We start from the raw sequence: 19,633 nt of genomic DNA on the forward strand, positions 1-19,633 counted from the left end.
ATGATACTGAGAAAGAATTTTCTTTCTTTCTTTTTTTTTTAACCGAAGGACACAAAAATTGCTTCATTGGAGCGAAACATAAGGGATCTTGAGGATGAGATCCAGATGTTAAAAGCCAATGGTGTGTTGAACACTGAGGACCGCGAAGAAGAGATCAAACAAATAGAGGTTTACAAAAGTCACTCCAAGTTCATGAAAACCAAGGTAGGATCCAAAGTTATAAACTTTTATCCTCTTGGTGTGACTGGAAAGTTACAGTTTATGTCTATACTTTTCCCAGTGCTCACGTAAGCTGCTTTATGTGATACTGTGTACATAGATAATACAGAAGAACGTGGAATATTTTTAGTTCAGAAACATAGATTACAAAAAGCAATCAGGGAAAAAAACCTGGAATTCTGACACACCAAGAGGTTTGTGTTCTTCTCTAAGGAGTTCCTTTGGTGTCCCACTGCCCAGGAATTAGCATGAGGATTTTAATATTCCTCTCTTCCAGATTTCATCAGTTATCCTAAGTTTGCTGTTTTTTTTTCAGTTGCTATCATTCCAAGTTTGTTCTCCGGCCATGGAAAGTGACTGTCTCAAAAGGCGTTGCTTTCAGAAGCCAATTTAATTGATTTCAATGTTACTATCACATTTTGGTTTTAGGGTAGTGGTTAAGTCAATTGGTTTTGAGTCCAAAGGCTGCTATTTGCTCAAATTATTCAACCTCTCTAAGCCTTGTTTCCTTGTCTGCAAGATAGCGTTAAGACAAGGGCCTGCATCACTGAGTTGCTCTGATAATTCCAAGAGGTTATGCATGTAAAGCACCTAGTCCCATGCTTGATTCAATAAATGGTGGGCATTGCTGATAATGCTATAATAATAATAATAATAATAATAATAATAATAATAATAATAATTGTTATCTGTTACTAGAAGCTTCAGAAAATATAATAATCTGCCACATTAATTTATATCCTTATTGGTAGTTTGAGAGAATTTGGCTTATAGGTCTCAAAATTAAATTTTGACCTACAGATGGACTGAGCACATGAATATTATTTTTTACATATGAATAGTTACTAAATTCATGAATAGCCCCAAACATTGGTCTTCTGAGATTTAAAATGCTTTTATGCTTTTCCTCTATTTAAGCCATTTTGATTCTGAAAATAATATCCACACCAAAAACAAAAAAAAAATTTTGTCATCTTTTACCAGTTGCTTTTAAGTATCCTTGTTGGTTTTAGTCTTGGTTGTTGCCTTGTAAAATGCAGCGAGGTAGGGGTAATGCAGACTTCCATGAAAAAGCAGTGGGAGTGGGGAGAAAAGGATTTTAAATGACAGTTATGATTTTTAACAGTTGTAAAATACATGCATTCTCGTTGCAGAGAATTTGCATATTAAGAGAGGAAATAATATCTACCATTTATTTCAAGGAGCCCTGCTGGTGCAAGGGTTAAGCACTTGACAGCTAAGTGAAAAGTTGGTGGTTCGAACCTACCAGTGGCTCTGAGGAAGAAAGAAGTGGCAGTCTCTTTCCTTAAAGATGCCCATAGCCTTGGAAACCCTATGGGCAGTTCTACAGTGTCCTGTAGGGTCCTACAGGGTCTCTGTGAGTTGGAATCGGCTCAACAACAGGTTACCTTTTACTTCACTGCATACGGATGTGTGTATATGTAGGTGTGTTTCTCCAGGGAAACCAATCCGTGCTTACTTCTGCACTGGAGATACAGGAAAGAGCACATGCAGTGAATTTGAATGTAACCCCTTCTTTTCAGGGACTGCTACAGCTGCAGAATGGGTTTCCCTGCCCAGTCCTCCCTCTGGTTTCTTTGTGGCAGTTCTTCCTCTCCGAGTTGAGAGCTGAGGTACATCAGGTCCTGTAGTGGTGTGGCCTGCAGACCATGACCAAATTACACTGGGGATGAAGACCAGAGGTACAGACATGAGTGAACTCAAGACATTTTGGGAAGTTATTGTTTTGGCTTAAACTTCTCATCAGTCTTTGATAACTGCTCTCTCCCCAGCCTGTTCTTTACAGTGGGAGATAGTTCAAGCCACTCCTGGAGCTGAAAATGCCATGAGATTTGCAAACTCCAGCCTGCATCATGGACTCCGTCCAGGAGAATAAAACATTTATACGGTCTTCAGCAGGCAAGCCACGACCTTTATGAGCCCAAGGTTGTCTGCGAGACCATCAATCCTTGAGTTAGATTGAACTTGAATGGCTAGTTACTGTAAGAGTTCCAAAAGTGTTCAGGTCAGAGGAATGTTCAGGGAGTATAGCAGGGTGCAGTAGAAAGAGTGCAGGCTGAAAACTAGAGCAGGTTTGGGCGATTCTCTGGCCTACTTCGGCTAGCTGTGGGGCCTTGGGGGAAGTCCAATGTCCCTCAACTATGGTTTCATCATCTGTAAAACGGGGACACGGCCCCTAACCTTAGAGGGCGCTCCAAGGATTAAATGAAACAATGTAGCTAAAGTGCCTGGCTCAAAAAAAAGTAGGTAATAATTATACCCATCATTATTGAAGAAGTGTAGCTAAATAGAATAGTAATTAATAAAATAAATAATACTGTATTTAATTTGACTAGTGAAGAAAGATGGCTTTCTAAGAAATATAAATTACAATGAGTTCTTATATAACATATAGATATTGCTTATAAACTGACAAAATTAACTAAAAATTACACGCAAGTGTCAGTTTTAACATTTTCTCCCTCGAAATGTTATTGTATTGAACCATAACACTTATTGTGGGTACTTAATATTGTTTTCATTACTTGTTTTTCTTAGATTCTTCTACTTTGAAGGGGGGTTCTGATTCCTTAATTAAGCCTGGGAATGGGAATGGTTGATTGGATCTATTAAGACACAGCTGTTTCTAAGCATTTAGTCCCTGAAGTGTTTATCTTTTGTGCTTTTTGGGATCCCTTAGGCTAGATGGATTGACTCCAGTTGGGTGAATTGTTTATCATGGGACCTGTTCACTTTCAGAGACATCAAATTTACAGAACAGTAGTCTGGTAAAGAATGCAAAATCAAATTAATGTCTAAGCAAACCAAGAAGGATAAGTAAAAAGACACACTCCTCCCAACTCTACCCAGATATGGAAGCAAGAAGAGGAACAAGTCTGTGTGAAATGACAGGTTTTCCAAAAGAGAAAAGACACATTAGATTTAAAATGCAAAAACATAGAGAGGCTCTGAAACTTACGTGGGAAATAGAAAAGAGATTGTTAAACTCATTGGGTTTACTGAGGCAGTGATATAGAAATGGGACTCATAAAATGACTCTGGACTCTAGCTAGCAGAAAAAGTTAGATGTGAGCCATGGATGGTTGACTTTAGTGACTTTAAAAAGTATTTTAGTGGTTTATAAAGACTCAAAGGGTCGAAGAACGTTTCAGAAAATCTAAGGAAATGCTACTTAAGGTTTAAAATGTGTGCTGTCATGATTTCTGGTAAGTTTATATATTTTTAAAATAAAGTACTTTTATTTTAAGCAACTTAATTATGAAAAAAAAAAAAGGCCCCTAAAATCGATCACACATCCACACTCATTTGCTTACGGTTTTGGAACGTTATTTAGCTGTAAATTATTTTTATCACTCTTTGTTGAGTGGAGATATTGACTCAGCATTTGATTCCTCTTCATTGGCAGACATCAACTCAATCTTGTCCTCAATATGTAATGATTTTCTCCAAATTGATAAGAATGGCAGCTAATAGGAATTCTTATACACACACGTAAACACTTACTGTTTGATCTTGAAATGGGTAATTTTAAAGGTCTCTCTGAAAATTTGATACAAGAACAGTTTTCTGGTGTTAAAAGGGAGTGCTACTTGCCTTAATGGTTGAAATGAATAAAACTTGTAGATGGGAGGAAATGAAGTCCTTTAAATAGCCACGTGGACAAGCATACACCTCCATTTTGGCTTAAGTCAAATAGCAGTGAAGACTTAAATTGCTTTTATAGGTATGTCTTTTTAGAAAAACCATGCTGTAACATTTTCAGAAAGGTGGAAGTGAGTCGCAGACATATAAAAGCAGAGTTCAGAATCTCAGCTTGTGTGAAGGTGGCAATACCAGATGCAGTCTTTGTTGTTTTTGTCAACCGCTGTCAAGTAGGCCCCCAACTCATGGCAGTCCCATGCACAACTGAACGGAACATTGCTGGGTGGTGGCTGCATGTAAGATGCATTGCCTGGGAATCAGACTGACATCTCCCACATGGAAGGTGATAATTCTACCACTGGACCACCACTACCCCCTAAACCAGTTGCCACTGAGTTGACCCCAACTCATGGTGATCCCATGTGTGTCAGAGTGAAACTGTGCTCTGCAGGGTTTTCAGTGACTGATTTTTCATGAGTAGTTGGCCAGGCCTTTCTTCCAAGATACCTTTGGGTGATGAGTAGACTTGAACCTCCAACCTTTCGGTTATTTGAAGCTACATATGTTAATTGTTTGTACCATCCAGGGACAGATGTAGTCTATTGTTGTTAGATGCCATTGAGTCAATTTTTGACTCATACTGACCCCATGTGATGGAGTAGACCTGCTACATAGGGTTTCCTTGGCTGTAATCAAGCGTAACAATGATCACGAGGATGGCGCAGGTCTGGGCAGTGTTTCATTTCTGTTGTACATAGGGTTGCGGTGAGTCGGAACCGACTTGACAGCACCTAACAACGGCAAGAACAACAACAAGATCTATAATCTTTACAGGAGCAGGTTGCCAAGTCTTTCTCCTGTGGAGCTGTTTGGTCAGTTTGAACTGCCAACTTTTGGTTAGCAGCCAAACACTTAACCATTGTGTCACCAGGGCTCATTAGTTTACCTGCACTGTACAAGCCCTTTGCCATATGCAGGTTGTTCCTGAGACTCCGGGAGACCTCCTGACCTATGCACCTTTCCTGTGTTTGAAACTCCAGTTCCTACCCCAACTGCAAAGGCCCATAGAAACCAGATGTAAGAGTCAAGTATGAGACACCGTGGAGAACATGAGTTACTTTCAGGAGCACTGTTAAGCTTTTGAGAATGGAATGTACCATATATATGTGTTTCTTATAGGGAAAGAATGATGGCATCCCTTGTTTCGTATGAGGCTTTGTTCCTGGTCTAACACGTTTTTCATCTACCAAACCTAGTACTCCTCTATTAGCTGCTCCCTCTGTTTTCAGCGTTTGCCAAAGACGCCATTCTCCTGTCTTAGATCTCCCCTTTATTCTGAATTTGTAACACATTTTCTTATTAACCCCTGATGGGTTGCAAGCCTCATAATGCAAACTGCATGATAATAAGCATATTGCTTTCTAGACATGAGGGCCATATTTGCAGTGAAAAAGAAGCTGTGTTCCTTGGCAGAGTGTTTTTTCGGGGTGTTGGTTGTGTCACAGATGTAAGCGGGGGAAGAACTTTCAGACGAGATGAAGTGTGCCTGATATGCACACGGACTTCATCTAGAGCATGCGATGTAATTCTGACGGGCTTTTCTTCTTGCCGTCACGGAGACAGACCTTCCCTGGCCCCAGTTCTCATGTATTTTCGATTGCATCACTTTCCATTTTTATTGAGTTTATGGCTGTAAAAGAAGTAAAAGGCATATTTTTATGGAAGAATATATTTTTACTCTGTAACTGTATTCCCCTTAGGAAAAGTCTTTTTCTATTATTGTCTGCATAAAATATTATTTAAAATTTACCTCATGGTGGTGGTGGTAGTCTGAATGCTATTTAAAGATACTGCCTGGACTGAAATAGTTTTAATATTTATGGACTGAAATAGTTTTATCAGTGTCAATCTATTTCTGTTGAATAAAGTAGGTGTAATATCCCCACTCTCTCACCCTAGCTTTCTACTCAGGTATTTGTGGAAGTTAGAAGAAATCAGGTTTTTCACTATAAACGTCACCTTTGCTTAGACGTATAGGGTTGAAAAGTCCTTTAGCGTTAGTTTCTGATGAATCCGTTTCATATGTGGAATCGCCTATATAATGTCATCTACAACTGGATTTGATTTGAGGGTCATACCCCCTGAAAAGAGTGCTAATCATGCTCATCACAACAGATTTCAATTTATTTTATCATATTGGCTAACCTTAATCCTGGTTTTCACTCTTTTTATTTATACCCCATTCATGTTGTGTAGGAGGGAGAAAACTTCTTACTTCGAGTCACCTAAAAATGGCTATAGACTCAATCATAATTCATTACATTATAAACAGATAATGTAGTCCATGGTTTGCACACACCAGAATGGTGCCACTCCTACGTAGTCACAGCAGATGTTAATAATTTATCATGGCTCTTTCCCAATAACCCTTTAAGCATCCTCAAAATCTGTCTAAAAACCACTTTCTGGTCAGCCATTGCGAATCCTTTAGATTTGGCAAGCAAGGTGAAATCTATTTGTCCTGTAGGCCGACTTATCCCTCCAAATGGGAGCAAATGGGATTTTCCTCCATATCAACCTTTCCAGAAAGTTGTACAATCTGGACACTTCCAAAGATGGGGATATCACTCCTTTTTAAGCATCACGCTCTACTCATATCCAGCTGTCATCATCAGTAGCTTGGTTCTTGTGTCCACTTTTGTTGCTGAAAACAACAAAAAATTTTGGATGAAATACATTATTAAAACACATATTTTAAAATGTACTTACAAGCTGCTGAGTTAGAAGAAAATCCTCAAGGGTCAAAACTAAGCCAAAGCAGGAAACTTCAGTGATAATTAGGGTGGTGGTTATTTCTTCTCGTTGACATTTGCCAAAAAGGTGAACTTGATCTTTGATCTTCACAGTGACAGGGACGTTGGAGAAAGAGACAGAAGCCTGGGCTGTGAAGAGTCTTAATAGGAATGTCCACTACCACCACCACATGAAGGAGGGTGTACTTTTAGTGCCCGGGTAAACTAAATATAACCTTACTGTTCCAGCCCTCCTCCTACGGTGATTAGTGAACCACATGGAAAGCTGCCCATTTAGAAATTTTGAACCAAGTAAGTTATAAAACAAAACAAAACAGATTCTGAGAATTCATAGCCCCAAGTTGGCTCTCACATAGAGGTGTAGTATGAGATGATCCAAAAATGCCAAGCAGAGAATGTAGTTTAAGTTGTCCTTGATTGGCAGTGCTCCCAGGTATTGGCAGAAGCAAAGAAGAACAACATGTCCAACTTAAGCCTAGAAGTATCCCTCCAGATACAGTTCCAAAAACTATGAGACCACATTAAATAAATAAATAAAACCTGCAAGGAAAAAAAAAAAAAAACACCATAAGTGATAACCAGTAGAAAGAACAAAAGCAGAACCATAAGGCAAAGATTTCAGAAGTTGGAATTAATAGGACAAGGAGTATAAAATAAGTATATTTATTATGTTTGAATAAATAAAAGAAGGGATTGGATATATGAGTAAATGGCAAGAGACTGTAAAATTACCAAACAGATTTAAAAGAGAGCCAGATAAAATGTCTATAAATGGGACAATATACAAATGAAATTTAAAAATTTAGTGTATCAGTTTAACAGCAGAGCAGTTAAAGCTGCAGAGAGATTTGATAAGCTAGAATATAGATCAGAATAAGTTTAATAAAAAATTTTAAAAAGATAGAAAAAATTAAACACAAGATTCACAGAGAATGGAGTAAGAAGGTCTAGTATAAGTATAATCAGAGTTCCAGAGGAACATGAGATGGAGTGAGACAGAGGCAGTATTTTTTTTTTTTTCTGTTCACTTTATTTTTTTTTTTAATTCTCAGCTACTAACACAGTTCCTTGCATGTGGTTAAGTGTTACACAGATACCTGTTGAATGAAAGGCTGTCAGGCCTACCCTAAGCCCTCTATGCATATTATTATTATTATTGTGCTTTAAGTGAAAGTTTACAAACCAAGTCAGTCTCTCATACAAAAACTTATATACACCTTACTATATACTCCTAGTTGCTCTCCATCTAATGAGACAGCACACTTCTTCCCCCTCCCCTCTATTTTTGTGTCCCTTTGGCCAGCTTCTGACCCCCTTTGCTCTCTCATCTCCTCTGCAGACAGGAGCTGCTCACATAGTCTCATGTGTCTACTTGATCCAAGAAGCTCAGTCTTTGCCAGTATCATTTCTGTCTCATAGTCTAGTCCAATCCCTGTCTGAAGAGTTGGCTTTGGGAATGGTTCCTGTCTTAGACTAACAGAAGGTCTGGGGACCAGAGGCACTATTCTGAAACCACATTTGAAGAAGTGAAGGCTGAGAATTTTCCAAGCTGATTAACAGACACCAGTCCACAAATTCACGAAGCCCAAAATGCTCCAAATAGGATAAATAAAAAATAAATCTATCCATTCACATCAATGTAAAACCACAGAATCTCAGAGGCAAAGAGAAAGTATTAAAAAGTAGCTAGAATATTTAAACACATAAAAGGCCAATAAGTACATGAAAAATGCTTGATATCATTAGTCACTAGGGAAATAAATTCCAAAAGCACAATGAGATACCACTTCACCCCTGCAGGAATGGATATAATTAAAAAGACAAAAAATAGCAAGTGAGAGGGTGGAGAAATTGTATCCTTCATACTTTGCTGGTGGGAATGTATAATGGTGCAGTCACTTTGGAAAACAGTTTATAAGTTCCTTAAAATGCTAAATATAGAGCTACCATATGATCCAACAATTCTGCTAGATACATACCCAAAGAAGTGAAGACATGTCCACACAAATCATACTTAGCAGCATCATTTGTTAATAGTCAAGATCTGGAAGCAATCAACTTGGCAATTAACTGGTGGATAGACAAAATGTGGTATAGCCATACAATGGAATATTATTCAGCCATAAAAACGAATGAAGCAATGATTCATTCTTCAACATAAATTAACCTTGAAAACATTATACTAAGTGAAAGAAGCCAGTCACAAAAGACCACATATTATATGGTTTCATATACATGAAATGTCTTACGCATTGCCGTCAAGTTGGTTCCGACTCATAGCAACCCTGTAGGACAGAGTAGAACTGTCCCATAGAATTTCCAAGGAGCGCCTGGTGGCTTTGAACTGCCTACCTTTGGTTAGCAGCTGTAGCTCTTAACTACTGCACCACTAGGGTTTCCATGAAATGTCTACAGTCAACAAACCCATAGAGACAGGAAATATATTAGTGGTTGCCCAGGGTTGAGGGTAGGGATGGGGAAGGCAGGGAATGACTACTAATGGTTGCAAGGTTTCTTTTTGGTATGATGAAAATGGTCTAATATTTAGTTGTAATGTTGGCTAAAAAACTCTGTGACTACTAAACACCACGGAATTGTATACTTTAAACAGATGAACTTCACTGTATTCAAGTTATATCTTAATAAAGCTGTTTAAAAAAAAAAAGATGACCCAAATACTTGTGTTTATTTTTTAATTTTAGTAGTTTGTTTTATTTAATCTTAATATATCAAAACATTATCATGTCAACATGTACTCAATGTTAAATATTATTTTTATTATTTTATTTTTTATTCAACTTTAGATGAAGGTTACAGAACAAACTAGTTTCTCATCAAATAGTTAGAACTACATTTTTGTACAGCTCTGTCCGGGACCCTCTATTGTGATCCCTGTCAGGGACCCTCTATTGTGGTCCCCGTCAGAGCAGTCAGTGGTGGTAGCCGGGCACCATCTACTTGTGCTGGACTCACTCTGGTGGGGGCCGTGGTAGATGTGGTCCATTAGTCCTTTGGACTAACCTTTCCCTTATATCTTTAGTTTCCTTCATTCTTCCTTGCTTCTGAAGGGGTGAGACCAGTGAAGTATCCTAGATGGCTACTCTCAGGATTTTAAAACCCCAGACGCTACTCACCAAAGTAGAATGTAGAACATATTCTTTATAAACTCCATTATGCCAGTTGAGCTAGATGTTCCCTGAGACCATGGTCCCCACAGCCCTTAGCCCAGCAGTTCGGTCCCTCAGGGAGTTTGGATGTGTCAGAAAAAAAAAAAAAAAAAATTGGAAATTTTTTTTTTTTTTATGGAGCTACCATGGCCTTGCCTTGTACAGGTTGTGCTGGCTTCCCCAGTATTGTGTACTGTCTTACCTTTCACTGAAGTTACTGCTTATCTATTGTCTATTAAGTGTTTTTCCATCCCCACCCTTCCTCTCCCTCGTAACCATAAAAGATTGTTTCTTTTTGTATGTAAGCCTTTTCATGAGTTTTTACAGTAGTGACCTCATACGATATTTGTCCTTTTGTGATTGACTTATTTCACTCACCATAATGTGTTCAGATGCATCCATGTTATGAGATGCTTCACAGATTGGTCCTTGTTCATTAGTGTTGCGTAACATTCCATTGTGTGTATATACCACAGTTTGTTTATCCATTCATCTGTTGATGAGCATCTAGGCTGCTTCCATCTTTTTGCTATTGTGAACAATGCTGCAATGAATATGGGTGTGCATATGTCTGTCCGTGTGATAACTCTTATTTCTCTAGGATATATTCCTAGTAGTGGGATTGCTGGATCATATGGTATTTCCACTTCTAGCTTTCTAAGGAAGCTCCATGTTGTTTTCCAAAAAGGTTGTATCATTTTGCATACCCACCAGCAGTGCATAAGTGTTCGATCTCCCCACAGCCTCTCCAGCATTTGTTATTTTCTGTTTTATTGATTCATGCCAGTAATGCCAGGGTGAGATGGTATCTCGTTGTGGTTTTGATTTGCATTTCTCTGATGGCTAGAGATCGTGAGCATTTCCACATGTGTCTGTTGGCCACTTGAATGTCTTCTTTGGTGAAGTGTCTGTTCATTTCCTTTGCCCATTTTTTAATTGGATTATTCGTCTTTTTGTTGTAGGGGTGTTGGATTTTCCTGTAGATTTTAGAGATTAGGCCTTTGTCTGATTTGTAATAGCCAAAAATTTCTCCCTAGTCTGTAGGTTGTCTTTTTATTCTTTTGGTGAAGTCTTTTGATGAGCATGACTGTTTAATTTTTAGAAGATCCCAGTTATCTAGCTTATCCTCTGGAGCTTATGTGTTGTTGGTTGTGATTTGTATCCTGTTAATGCTGTGTATTAGGGCCTCTAGTGTTGATCCTATTTTTTCTTCTATGAACTTCATAGTTTTTGGCTTCATATTTAGGTCTTTGGTCCACTTTGAGTTAGTTTTTATATGTGGTGTGAGGTGTGGGCCCTGTTTCATTTTTTTGCCGATGGACATCCAGTTTCGCCAGCAGCATTTGTTAAAAAGACTATCACTTCCCCCATTGGATGGACTATGGACTCTTGTTGAAGGTCAGGTGACCATAGGGGGATGGATTTACATCTGGGTTCTCAATTCTGTTCCAGTGATCAGTGTATCTGTCATTGTACCAGTTCCAGGCTGTTTTGACTACTGTAGCTGTATAGTAGGTTCTGAGGTCAGGTAGTGTGAGTCCTCCGACTTCATTTTTCTTCTTCAATAGTTCTTTACTTATCTGGGGCATCTTCTCTTTCCATATAAAGTTAATGAAAAGTCTTTCCATCTCTTCAAAGAGTGTTGTTAATATTTGGATAGGTATTGCATTGTATTTATAAATCACTTTGGGTAGAATTGTCATTTTCACAGTGTTAAGTCTACCTACCCATAAGCATGGTATGTTTTTATGCTTAAACGCAACTACTTTTAAAGGAATTAATTTTGGATGGTAACTGGCTTTTCAGTAGCAACAGTGGTAGAATATACTGGAATAATATCCTCAATGTGCTGAGAGAAAATATCTCAACTTAGACAATTATTTTTAATTTTCAGTAACAATATTTAAGAAAACATAAAATTGTTGACAAAATTTAGATAAAAACCAAGTTTTCCACCCTTAACCTTACGAACAGAAATTTAAAAGATAATATTTAGGCAAAAAGAGGTTTCTGATGGAATATTTGAGATGCAAGAATGAATAATGGACAAAGAAAATGATAAATGTGTAAGTAAATTGAAGCAAACATGGACTGTGAAAAATAATGATGATGTCCAACTGAGTTAAAAACAAAATACGATTGAACTAAAATACATGTCAATAATGTGCATGTCAGGAGAGTGGTGACTGGACTTAGTGTCCCCAAATTTTTGTTATTCAGAAAGAAGATAAATGTATGGATTGCCTTTAGATTCAGATGTGTTAAAAACGTGAATAACGTGAATAATTTTTAGGTTATTCCTAGAGGAATAACCTAAAAATTAGAAATAAAAGCATAACTTTAAGATGAGTAGATTAAAAAAAAAATAGAACTAAAATGTTGTCCAAAAACAGGCAAGAAAGAAAAGAATAGGAACAAAAATCGTAGTTTAAATAGAAAGCACATGGTAAGATGGTTGAAATAAAATCAAATATATCTGTAATGATAATAAATGTTTCACTTAATTTCGTCAGACAGGATAATAGAATCTGAATAAATACTGTGTACAAGAGACATCTACAACGTAAGGTTAAAGATACGTTGAAAGTGAAGAAGGCACACTAGGAAAGTAATAATCATAAGAAAGCTGTTGTAGACTTTAAGGCAAAGAAACCATTTTTAGAGCTAAAAAATTGTCATACCTACAAGGAGGGATTAGTTATTTCACCATCAGAGTAGATAGTTTTAACTAAACTCTAAATAATCAACAGATGAAGCAGATTAAAAAATCAGAAAATAGATTTAAACAACCCAAATAAAAGTATAATCTAATGTGCATATATAGAGTATTACACCCAATAATTGTTGCATACATATTTTTTTCAAGCATACAATATACAAAGTATATTTATGATAGCTGTGCACATATTGTGTGATAAAGCAAGACATGTAAGATTTCAAATGATTGGTAGCAAACAGACCATGTTCTCTGTTTAAAAAGAAAATTAGAAATTAAAAAAAAATTGGAAAATACCCATATACTTGTAGTTTAAGAAACACACTTCTAAACTATTAGTGGGTCAAAGAAGAAATCATAATGGAGATTATAAAATATGTAGTACTGAACAGTAATACAAATACTGCATACATATCAAATAAGTAGGATGGAGTTAAAGTGATAAAAACCCACAACTCAGTGCCATCAATTTTAGTTAAAGTGATACTGACGGGAAAATTTATAGTCTTAGGGCTTATGTTATTATAATGAAATGTGCAAAGACCTGGAGCTAGAAAACCAAAAGAGAACACACTCAGCATGTCTTAAGCTGAAAGAACTGAAGAAAAAATTCGAGCCTTCAGTTGCAATATTGAAGAATTCTGTGGGCAAAATGTTGAATGATGCAGAAGCATCGAAAGAAGATGGAGGGAATAGACATAGTGACTGTATCAAAAAGAATTGGTGTACATTCAGCCATTTCAGGAGATAGCGTATGATTAAGAACTGATAGTACTGATAGAAGAAGTCCAAGATGCTGAAGGCATTGGTGAAAACCAAGGCTCCAGGAATTGACTGAATACCAATGGAGATGTTTAAACAAACAAATGCAGCAATGGAGGAGCTCGCTTGTCTATGCCAAGAAATTTGAAAGATAGCTGCCTGGTCAAATGATTGGAAGAAATCTATGTTTGTACCCATTCCAAAGAAAGGATCCAACAGAATGCTGTAATTATTGAACAATATCGTTAATATCACACGCAGGTAAAATTTTTCTGAAGATCGTTCAAAAACAGTTGCAGCAGTACATCGACAGGGAACTGCCACAAATTCAAGCTGGATTCAGAAGAGAATGCAGAAGAAGGGTTATCCTTGCTGATGTCAGATGGATCTTGGCTGAAAGCAGAGAATACCAGAAAGATGTTTACCTGTGTTTTACTGACTATGTAAAGAGCATTAGACTATGTGGATCATAACAAATTACAGATAACTTTGCAAAGAATGGGAATTCCAGAGCACTTAAATTGTGTTCATGAGGAACCTGTACATTGACCTAGAGGCTATGATTTGAACAGAACAAGGGGATACTGCGTGGCTTAGTCAGGAAAAGTGTGTGTCGGGGTTGTATCCTTTCACCGTACTTATTCAATCCATATGGTGAGTAAATAATTTGAGAAGCTGGACTATATGAAGAAGAACAGGGCATCAGGACTGGAGAAAGACTCATAAACAACTTACGATATACAGATGACACAACCTTGCTTGCTGAAAGTGAAGAGTACTTGAGCCACTTACTGATAAAGATCAAAGACCACAGCCTTTAGTATGAATTACATCTCAACATAAAAGAAACAAAAATCCTCACAACTGAACCAATGAGCAACGTCATGATAAACGGAGAAAATACTGAAGTTGTCAAGGATTTTATTTTACTTGGGTCTACAGCCAATGCCCATGAAAGCAGCAGTCAAGAAATGAAATGACATATTGCATTGGGCAAATCTGCTGCAAAAGACCTCTTTAAAGTGTTAAAAAACAAAGATAACGCCTTGAGGACTCAGGTGTGCCTGGCCCAAGCCATGGTGTTTTTGATTGCCTCATATTCATGTTAAAGCTGGACAATGAATAAGGAAGACCAAAGAACTGATGCCTTTGAATTATGGTGTGGCGAAGAATATCGAACATACCATGGACTGCCAGAAAAACAAACAAATCTGTCTTGGAAGAAGTACAGCCAGAGTGCTTCTTGGCAGTGAGGATAGTGAGACTTTGTCTTACATACTTCGGACATATTGTCAGGAGGGACCAGTCCCTGGAGAGGGACATCATGTTTGGTAAGGTTGAGGTGCAGTGATTGATACAGTGAGTGCAATGATGGGCTCAAACACAGCAATGATTGTGAGGATGGTGCTGGACTGGGCAGTGTTTTGTTCTGTTGTACATAGGGCCACTATGAGTTGGAAATGACTAGATGGCACCTAACAACAATAGCAAGACTTATATAAGGAAAGAGGAAAGACTAAAAATTAGTGAGATAGCATCAAACTTAAGAAGTCAGGAAAAAAATGGAATAAACACAAAGAAAATAGAGCAAAATAATTAAAAACATACGAACTTAAATTAATGAAATAGAAAATAAAAATATAATACAATGATCAACACAGCAAAAAACTGGTTCTTTGAATAGATAATTCAGCTTGACATGCCTCTGCCGAGATTCATCAAGGAAAAGAGAGAGTACAAATGAAGAATATTAGGAATTTAAGAAAAGATATAATCATAGATGTCATAGATATCAGAAGAATAAAAGAGTTTTATGAACATTTATCTGCCAATAACTGAAAACTTAGATCAAATGAAAATTCTTAGAAATATTAAACTAAAAACAGAACTGACTCAAAAGATGTAGAAACATGAATAATCCTATGACCATTAAGAATGGATTTAGTAAATAACAACCTTTGGGAAAAAAAAGTGCCAGGTCTGGATGGTTTTGCTGGTGATTTTTAATGAGCATTAGTGGAAAAAAAATTCCAATTTCAGAATATAGAAAAAGAAGGAATACACTCCAGTTGATTTAGGAGATCAAATTTATACTAAAACCTGAGAAAGACAAATTGGAAAATCTTACTCATAAACATGTATGAAAAATCCTGACAAAATATTAGCAAAATATATAAGCATCAAGTGGTATTTTTCATAGTAATGCAAGGGGAGAGTAATATTTTAAAAATTCATTGATGTAATTTACTATAACAACATATTAAAGGTGAAAAAACATAAATCATGAGGTGCAGAAAAAATGTTTGATAATATTAAACATTCACTAATTAAAAAAACCAACCTCTCAACAAAGTTGGAATATAAGGGAACTTTCTTCAGCCCCAAGGAGTGTACACAAAAAGCTAAAGCAACCATCAATTTTAATGATAAGGCATAGAGATTATCCTCTTTAACACCAGGAGGTGCCACCATTACCACCAGGCATCTTTGTCTTTCTGCATGGCCTCTCCATGTAGCTGATATGGCGTTCCTCTTAGCATGGTGGCGTCAGGGTCGTTGGACTTCTCATATGGAAACTGGCTTCCAAACAGAAGGAAGCAGAAGGTTCCAGTCCTTTTAAAGGATAGGAACAGGTATGGTGACAGTTTTTGCTGCATTATTCTGATCAAAGCGAAGTTACAGGCCAGCCCAGGCTCAAGAAGAGGGTAAATTGTTGGGTCCCATTGAGTCAGTTCCAACTCACAGGGACCCTACGTGCAACAGAATGAAATGCTTCCTGGTCCTGTGCCATCCTCACAGTTGTTGTTATGCTTGATCCCATTGTTGTACCACTGTGTTATTCCATCTTATAGAGGGTCTTGCTCTTACTCACTGACCCTTTGCTTTACCAAGCATGATGTCCTTCTCCAGGGACTCGTTTCTCCTGATAACACGTCCAAATTATGTGAGACGAAGTCTTGCCATCCTTCTGAGGAGTGTTCTGACTGTATTTCTTCCAACACAGATTTGTTTGTTCTTCTGGCAGTTCATGGTATATTCAGTATTGTTCACCAACACCATAATTCGAATGCATCAATTCTTCTTTAGTTTTCCTTATTTCATTGTCCAACTTTTGTATGCATATGAGGCAATTGAAAACATCATGACTTGGGTCAGGTACACCTTAGTCCTTAAAGTGACATCTTTGTTTTTTTTTTTAACACTTGAAAGAGATCTGTTGAAGCATATTTGTCCAATGTAATGCATCATTTGATTTCTTGACTGCTGCGTTGTGATTTGATTTCTTGTATAAATAGGCTCTGCATCTTATCGTGAGAAGTGGTTCGTGCATAGACGTAGGAAGGAATCAGCAGTCATCATCTTTGGAGACCACCTATCACAACTTCTATGTATGGGCAAGACCCTAAAAGGCTAAAGATATAAGATGTTGAAAAAGTTGAGTGATTGAAATACTTACTCATTGCTTGTGATCTTTTAAATTGGTGTCATGGCTTTGGAAAACATTTTGGTGTTATCTGGTGAGGTTGAACATGTTCATACTACGTTTTCCAGGAATTTAGCTCCTAGATAGACATTCAGTGAAATTATTGCATATGTGTACCAGGTAATATTATAAGAGTTTTAAGAGTAGCGTTCTTTGTAATAGCAAAATATCTGGAAAGAAACCTTAATGCCCATCTTAGAAGAATGGATCAATAAATTGTGGTGAAATCTTACAACAGAATGCTCTAATTCAATGAAAAGAGATGAATTGCACAGACAGGAACATGGTTTAATCTCCAGGATATACGGTTGAGTAGGAAAAAGCAAGTTGCTTAAAAACATACACAACACATAGAAAATTAAAAGATATGTAAAACTAAATAGTACAATATTTAGGAATGCTAAAATACATGGTAAGTCTAAAAAAAACAAGCAAGGAAATGACAAACACAAAATTCAGGATTGTCATTATTTCCAAGTGGGGAAAGAAGGAGATAGAAATCTTTTTTGATGAATTGAACGATGGATGTTTTTGCCTCATTATTCCTTACACTTTTTTTTGTGTGTGTGTATTTGATCTTCTTTTTTTGTCTTCTAAATGTTTAATATAAACAAAAATGACACTCCTAAAACTTATTATTCCAAACGATACTGTGGAATAATCATTTCCACAGTGTAGTAGCAGGGTGTGGATCATGCCTTGGGGTAATCACTTTCGTTAACTCCCTGTTGAATGCCCCGAGGACCATCATGAGTAGACATGGTGGTTTCATGGATCAGTAATTTGGGCCAGGAAGCCTTCATTCTGCTGTTGACCTTGGTCTTCAGTGAGGTGGAAGACAGTCTTCTGACCTTACCTTTTCTGTTTTCTATACTTTCAGCCACCTTTAAATAAGCCTCCCCAGCCCCTTAAAATGTGTGACTTCCAAGGCTATCTTTTGAAGCAAACTCATGGCCCACCTATTGGATCAATGCTCATTGGCTATTGAAAATCAAGAGAAATCAGTAGTTCCCAAATGTAAAGGGTAGGAGAAGTGGTTTCTCATTTCTCACAATTTTGTTGTTGTTTCACAGATTGATCAGCTGAAGCAGGAGCTTTCAAAGAAGGAGTCAGAACTTCTTGCCTTACAAACAAAGCTTGAAACCCTTAGCAATCAAAATTCAGATTGCAAGCAACACATTGAAGTGCTTAAAGAGTCACTTACTGCCAAAGAACAGAGGGCCGCCATCCTTCAGACTGAGGTAAGGCACTGTCTCAGGGTTGCAGGCAGCAGACACCTTGAGGTGCTAGAACATGCCCTACCCAAACAGCTTTACTTTGAAAATCCCTTATCTACACTCTTGGGGCCAGGTGTATTTTGGAATTCAGATATTTGGGGATTTTGGAAAGGTAAGATACATTGCATGTATGATGGATTTTATGGTACTCCCAGTGGAGTTTCAGTAACACCCCATAAGCAAACACATGGATATTTGTGCAGAGAAAGAATTATCACCCTAAAGTAGAATAAGGACTTTACAAATGGCCTCCTGTGACTTCATTTTAAATTGTATCATCAAAGGAGTTTCTTCACATTTGGAGTTTTTTTTTTTTTTTTTTTTTTCTTTTGTCAGAGTGTTTTGAATTTGAGAACCACAGATAAGGGATTGGTTTTGGAATGGTTTCATTTTGTCCAAAAAAAAAAAGAAAAGAAAAATCTGCAGTGTCATCTGCCTTACTTTGTTGTGTATCTATATAGGTTTCTCTTCTTGGTATCCATGGTTCTAAAGGGTTCTTAGTTCCTAAGGAATAGCCTCAATTTTCAGAATTCATTTACTCACTGGAGAAAGTAGGTATTGTGTGTTTCCTAAAGGAAATCCTGGTTTGCTGTTTCTTTTTCATACTTAGAAGAAAAACAAATGTAAGTTACTATCATATCTCCTTGATTCTTCTCATTGGTTATACCTTGGCTCTGTTAGGAGATGGAAAACACAAGGTAGTTATTGCGAAAATGAAACAGTTGTCCAAAAATAAATGATCCCGCGTGGGCAATAGCAAAGAATGTGATGGATCTCCCTGGTTTCTGTGTCGAGGCAGTGTATTCTGTGGATTGCTTTGGGAGAAGGCAGTCTAATCCAGATGCATGTTCCCTCTTGGGCTGTATTAGCCGTGCCTTTGCGTATAGATTTTGTATTTTTGGAGGGGTTTACGGGGAAGGCTTGCTTTTGCCTCAGGAGTTAATGGGCTGTTGAGTGGGTTTTTACCCTTGCAAAAAAAAAAAAAAAAATTTTTTTTTTTTAAAGTTGCAGTACAGTGTCCAGAGGAGAAAGGAAGCAGGTTCTGGATTGGATAGGTCTTGGCATGGACCTGACTCAGCCCCTATGCACTTGACCCTTGACTAATACGTAGTTATTTTATTGATTGAAACCAAAATGGTAACTTTGGCCTCAATGTGGAGTAGCAGAGAGGGTCTGAGTATGCAAAGCTATATGGTAAGCCTAAAAAAAAAAGTAAGGAAATGACAAACACAAAATTCAGAATGGTTGTTATTTCAAAGGAGGAAGAGATGATATTTTACATGAAAGAAATATCATTTTCGGTTGTATACAGTTTTCCATAGTCAAGATGGAGGCTCAAATACTTTCATTTTTAAAGCAAAAAAAATTAATCTGTGCCATAAATTCAAGGTGGCTTGTATCGTCTTTGAAGAGGAGCAGGAATAGTGTGTAAAGTTGTAGCATCTCATACAGTAGCTATAAGCTACATGTGGCTTTTTAAATTTAAATTAATTAAAAGTTGATAAAATTTAAGATTTATTTCATTTGTCACT

At 37.2% G+C, this 19,633-nt stretch overlaps 1 protein-coding gene across 1 annotated transcript in view; it reads left to right on the forward strand.

Moving 5' to 3' along the window:
* The window catches only part of ERC2 (ELKS/RAB6-interacting/CAST family member 2), an 866,181-nt gene that overhangs the window by 356,934 nt on the left and 489,614 nt on the right, over positions 1-19,633 (forward strand). The window contains 2 exon segments of the mRNA XM_064275182.1: positions 49-204; positions 17,898-18,065. Coding sequence (XP_064131252.1) covers positions 49-204; positions 17,898-18,065 — 324 coding nt within the window.

Source organism: Loxodonta africana, chromosome 22 (assembly GCF_030014295.1).
Source record: "Loxodonta africana isolate mLoxAfr1 chromosome 22, mLoxAfr1.hap2, whole genome shotgun sequence".
NCBI classification, from domain to species: Eukaryota; Metazoa; Chordata; class Mammalia; order Proboscidea; family Elephantidae; genus Loxodonta; species Loxodonta africana.